The sequence below is a fragment of the Belonocnema kinseyi genome, chromosome 1 (assembly GCF_010883055.1).
Source record: "Belonocnema kinseyi isolate 2016_QV_RU_SX_M_011 chromosome 1, B_treatae_v1, whole genome shotgun sequence".
In the NCBI taxonomy this organism is placed as follows: Eukaryota; Metazoa; Arthropoda; class Insecta; order Hymenoptera; family Cynipidae; genus Belonocnema; species Belonocnema kinseyi.
The window spans coordinates 86,854,032-86,859,469 of NC_046657.1; the positions used below are offsets into that span (position 1 = coordinate 86,854,032).

General features: G+C 37.0%; 1 protein-coding gene across 7 annotated transcripts in view; it reads left to right on the plus strand.

The window, feature by feature from the left end:
* Positions 1–5,438, plus strand: part of LOC117168367 (prolyl 4-hydroxylase subunit alpha-1-like) — a 52,640-nt gene that overhangs the window by 25,818 nt on the left and 21,384 nt on the right. For all 7 annotated transcript variants that reach the window (XM_033353975.1, XM_033353983.1, XM_033353966.1 and 4 more), the window contains exons 5-7: positions 1,034–1,255; positions 1,440–1,673; positions 1,751–1,825. In XM_033353975.1, the coding sequence (XP_033209866.1) occupies positions 1,034–1,255; positions 1,440–1,673; positions 1,751–1,825 (531 nt within the window). The remainder of the gene's footprint in view (positions 1–1,033; positions 1,256–1,439; positions 1,674–1,750; positions 1,826–5,438) is intronic.

Below are 5,438 nucleotides of genomic sequence, written 5' to 3' on the forward strand. Positions count from 1 at the left end.
CCCCCCCCCCCCCGGTTTCCGTCAAGCGTCCACCTTTTGAGACCCCCTGAACTCGTAAAACAGGTTTTTACGAATGGGTCTGTATGGATGTATGTATGCATTTATGTATGCATGTGAGAACGATAACTTTGGAAAAATTTCTTCTATTGCTCGTAAAAAACAATATTAATAATAGGACAATAAAATTTGTTGACAAACGACACAGGTTATGAAAAGATAAAAAGCAAAAGTTGGTAATAAAAAAAAATTGCCGCAATTTTTCCACCTGTAATTTTTTTATGGGACGCGTAGTTTTTGTTTTAATCGTAAAAAATAACATTCTATCAAAAAAATGGATTTTTGGAAAAAGATACGAGATTTGGAAAAATTAACTTTTTGGAAAAACGGCACAAGTTATAATAACATTTTATTTAACAAAATTTTCGGTATAAATTATATCTGAAAATTTGTTTCAAACTAAAAAGTTGCGGAAAATAACGATCAAATATTTAATTAATCATTTAGAATAAAATTTGTACATTATTTTGCAATATCTGAATAAGCATAGGCCAAGATGCCGAAATAAATATGATATACATACATTTTACATAATAGAGTTAAACATAACGTAATTCAAACCGAAGGAGCTTTTACAAAAGAGAATTCAGAATCACCAAGTTACAGTTGTCGATACTTTGACCTTTAATTTAATAAATATAATATATTATCGAGCGCCAAGCGAAAAAAGCAACGTTCGAGCATCCTAGACGCGCTCAAATTTACTAGGGAAGCTCGCGATGAGATTGTTTCTGCAACGCGAGCAGATGTTTTAAATTAATTTTGAATACAAAAGAATGTTAACGTGAAATTGAAACTTAATTTTCTTCATACAATCATTTGTAATAAATATTTCAAACTTTACGACTGTGAAGTTTGCGGGGAGAAGCATTTCGAAGTTATTTTTAAATTGCCCACATCACTGAGTGTGTCATACATATGGCTCAGCCTCTTAGCAAAATTCAAGTTTTATATTTATTATATGTTAACATTTTAGTATAACGGGTCAACTTATATGGGGCTTTGTAATGGAGAAATTTTACTTCCTGCGCATATTAAGAAACAATTGAAATGCCGATATGTCGATCGCGGTATTCCTTTTCTAAAAATAGCACCCTTTAAAGAAGAAGAAGTCTTTCTGGAACCTAGAATTATTTTATACCACGACGTAATTTACGAAGAGGAAATAGAGTTTTTGAAAAAATTTGCAAAGCCCAGGGTAAGTTGAACTTCTACATTTTTCTTAATTGTTACTTATTTAGAGAATAGATCCAGATGTACTGTATCCAGTGTAGCGTTTCTAGTAGTGAAGAGTTATCCAACTTATAATTGCATACTATGCCAAGTCCAAACCATTGCGATTTCTAAAACACATTATAAGAATTATATTCTCTTTTCTGCAGTTAAGGGGTGCAATAGTGGCAAATTATGGCGAGAATACCAATATTCAAAATAAATCTTCATCAAACAGAATTTCTCAAACTGCTTGGTGTGGCGATCACGAACATGTACACGCGAAGATTCTGAATCGTCGAGTGGAGCATATGACTAGTTTGACGGTGAACTCATCCGAGTCACTACAAATAGGTTATTACGAAATCGGAGGCCTTTATTTACCGCACCATGATTTTGTTAGGGTAAATAAACTATGAATAAACTAATCTAAGTAACGCTATTAGATAAGTGATACAGCAATAACTTCTTAATTTTCCAGAAAGATAAACTGGACTCTGTCATATATTTCAAACAAAGGGGCATTGGAAATCGTATAGCCACGGTTCTGTTTTATGTAAGTGCATAAATATTATAAAAGCAAGTCTAAGAAATTGATTGTAAAAATAATAGAAAGTTTATTTTTTCAATTGCTTCTGCAGACGACAAAACGAACCCTTAAATCTCAGTCCTTGAATGCTTCATAACTTAAAAATTTGTAATATAAGTCAGAATTTAAATCGTATGATTTAAAATAATTGAATTTTTTCATACCGTGAAAACGTCAAAGACTGTTAACATCTCAATTCTGACCGCTGCAAAATTTTCAAATATTAATTTTTCATATAGGTTCGTTGCATCATTCACAACCACTATATTTTTCCATAATAAATTATCTACTCCTCATATTAGTGCAAGAAAATTTGGTTTAACTAAATTTCTTCGGAGAAACCTGAAAAACAAATTAGTAAAGTTTTTAATATCGCAATTGCCTGGAATTTTTGTGTAACTTCTATCAGTCAGGGATGAAATACAAAAATAGAGACATCAAAAAATTCTTTTTCTTTCCAGTAAAAACAAAGAAAATTTAGGTTTGCAATAATCCTATTGTTTAATTAAATTACTGCAATTTAAAAATGTTAAGATCGTAAAACTTGAAATAGATGTATACAGTTAAGACCGTAGGGATATAACCAGCTCAATTATTAAAATGGCAAGTCGATTGCAAACCTTCCAAGTTTAAAATGCGTAAACTGGGAACTTGCACTTCTTCCAAATTTCGAAAACCCGCTTCTCGAGAAATATTGGTTGCAAGTTCGCTGTTTTACACAAGCGCGTCCGTTATTAGCCCACGGGGGCTATACTTTTTTATGAATAGCAGGATGAATCTTCATGAGTGGCTTCGTTTTAAGAAGAAATAGGGGGGATTATTTAGTAAAGTGCATGCGGGGGCAGGCGACAACCAGTGCTAGTCGTGATCATCGGTTCACAGGTACGGTTACTTGTCAGTGAGCGACTCGTTCTCCCTTGGGTGCTCTTTATGAGTAAGAGAAAAGAAAAGGAGTAAGGATGGTAGGGGGGGCTGAAACAAATTCCGCTTTTTGGATCGGCGAGATGGAGGGATGACACTTTCCTTAGCCTGGGACGCGAGCCAGGCGCCCAATTGTCCCATATACTGAGAAACGTTTCGCTGGCTAGTCAGAGGCGGCAAGGGGACCCTCTGAGTGTCTCTCTTAATCAATTTCTGCCACGCGGTCAGACCGTCCATTGGTTAAAGAGAGATGGGAGAATAGATGTACTCACCGAGTTAGCCTTTGTCTTAAAATGTGTGTTTTGGGAGGAGGCTGGTAGTAGATCCAAGGCTCTACACGGGGTGGCCCTTAAGCGAGCTCATTAACCCGGAGAGGGTGGGTTGATGAGTGATCGCCCGGTGACCTTTTTTTTTAAATCGAGTGACGCAAACCAGTGTGACGGCGCTAAAACTGGAGGTTACGCTTGAATGACTCGGCTACGTGAAAGGGTTTTGTTGTTAGTGATCCCAACAGTATAAGCGACAAGGCTTCTGGCGTTTGTAGCGAGGATCCGTAACAGTAACGGATACTGGAGTGAGTGTTTCAGCGTGGACTTCCTCGATTCGGCTAGTTGACGACTGTGGGTCGAGGAGAGAAGCGAAGCTGCTTGAGCTTCTTCCGCTGCGCGAGGTGACCTCGAAGATGATCAGACTCGCACCCGGACGAACTCACTTGGTGACGGTGAAGCAACTGACCGGGTACTAATATGGGATAGTACTAATATGTATGGGGTGGGGAATCAAAACAATCGCGTGGTTCGTCTCTTTCCCACGAATTGGCGCTCCAATTTTTCTGCCGCTGAAAGAGCTTCGACAGCCTACCCTGCCCGACAGCGCCGCGCTTTTGGATTTGCCTGCGACTGTCTTGTGCCCTCTGACATGGAAGAATGTTTTGACACTTTACTTCTCTAAAATTAGTCTCACGGTCGCAAACCCAATCCGTACGTGGTACTCCTGATGGAAAAGAAAGGATCCAAAGAAACCCCCGCACCTGATTCCCCGGAAAAATATTTCCCTCTACCCAGCGAGTGGTATCTAGATCAATTCGTAAATTTTTCAATAACGATGATGCCAACTCGTTTGGGCCAACCTTATGTCGCGGCAGAAGATTTATTATTTCCGGAACTCGAGTACCAAACCGGTGGCGAGCCTCCAGGGCAAAAATCCCATTCAATAATGCGCACGTGAGGAAGTGAGAAAACCGCGTGAGAACACGAAAATGCCTGATGATAAATATCGATGAATATAAGCCGATAAACCGAAAGCTATAGGAGACATAGCTGCCGCATCTGATCCTATTTGAATCCATACATAAACTGAACTTACTCTAAACGCTTTAATTTTCGGCAGCTCCCCCGCGAAGGACGCGAGACAGTGTAAACGTCATTTTGGGTAAGCAAACTTATGGTTTCAACACATCGTAAAGTTGACACCCCATCTCACAGGCCCTTCGCTTAAACTTTTTCTGTAAAAATTAAAGTGGGAAGCCGCCCAGATGAGTGTGGATTTTCGATGTTCACAACTTGGTCATTGGCCTATAACAACGTGTGAAAAGCCTTTGTCCCACAAAATGAATGTTTCGATTGAAGCGTCCACCTCTCCCAATATGCCTGAATAACCAGTTTATAAAAAATAATTAATAACCAGCTGATTTTTTTCATTTCATAAATAAACGTTTGTATAGTTTAATGGCCACATTATTCTACAAAAGAAGTGGTATATTTTCCCCGTCCTAAGCTTGTAAATAAGCAATTTCACGATAATATTTTTTAATTTAATGACAACTTGATTTTAATGTTTTTCTTTTTTATATTAAATATGGAGCAGCCTTCTACTAATTTTCTACAAAAAAGTGTTACATATTGACAAAAACAAATATTTACAGCCTGCCATTCTAATTTATTATTTAAATCGTCGCGCTTTTATCTATACGCCTAAAATGATAAAGAAGTTTGTTATAACGATAGATTACAGTCATTCTCTACGCTGTGCACGGACTTAGTTTGCAATTCAGTTGACTGCAGTTTGTTCCTTTAAAAACTTTTACCATCTGTTTAAAGACTATTATAGAGTCTTTTTATGTAATTTATTCAGTGAAAGGCCTAATTTTCCGGAAAAGGGGGAGGAGAGAAAAAAATTAAGAAAATTTGTTTATTTTGTAAAACTTTTCTGAAGGCTCAAAAGCATAATAAACATGAATATCATGATGTAGTACTGCCCGATAGTTGGAACCACGAGGTTATAGGTTATCATTCCTTTTGCTACAAGGAGTTTAAAGTAAAGCATGAATATTTGTCTTATAAAAGGTAAGTCAATCAAATATTGTTTAAGGCGTAAGTCTGGTAACATATAGACAGCTTCGTCCACCAAGCTCCGAAACGATTTGGCCGTAGCACATACGTGTAGCAACGTTGCACCAACGTTGGTACAACGTCGCTCCAACGTTGGAGGACCGTCGTTTTGAGCGCATAGTTTTTATCCAAAAAATGACGGTTTTATAAGTAAATACTTGTTATTCTTTAAATTAAATTTACTTATTTATTTATGTAATAAATATAATTGAGCAAATCGAAAGTAAAATCTTGTTTATTGAAAAAATGAATAAAAGTAGCCTAATTAT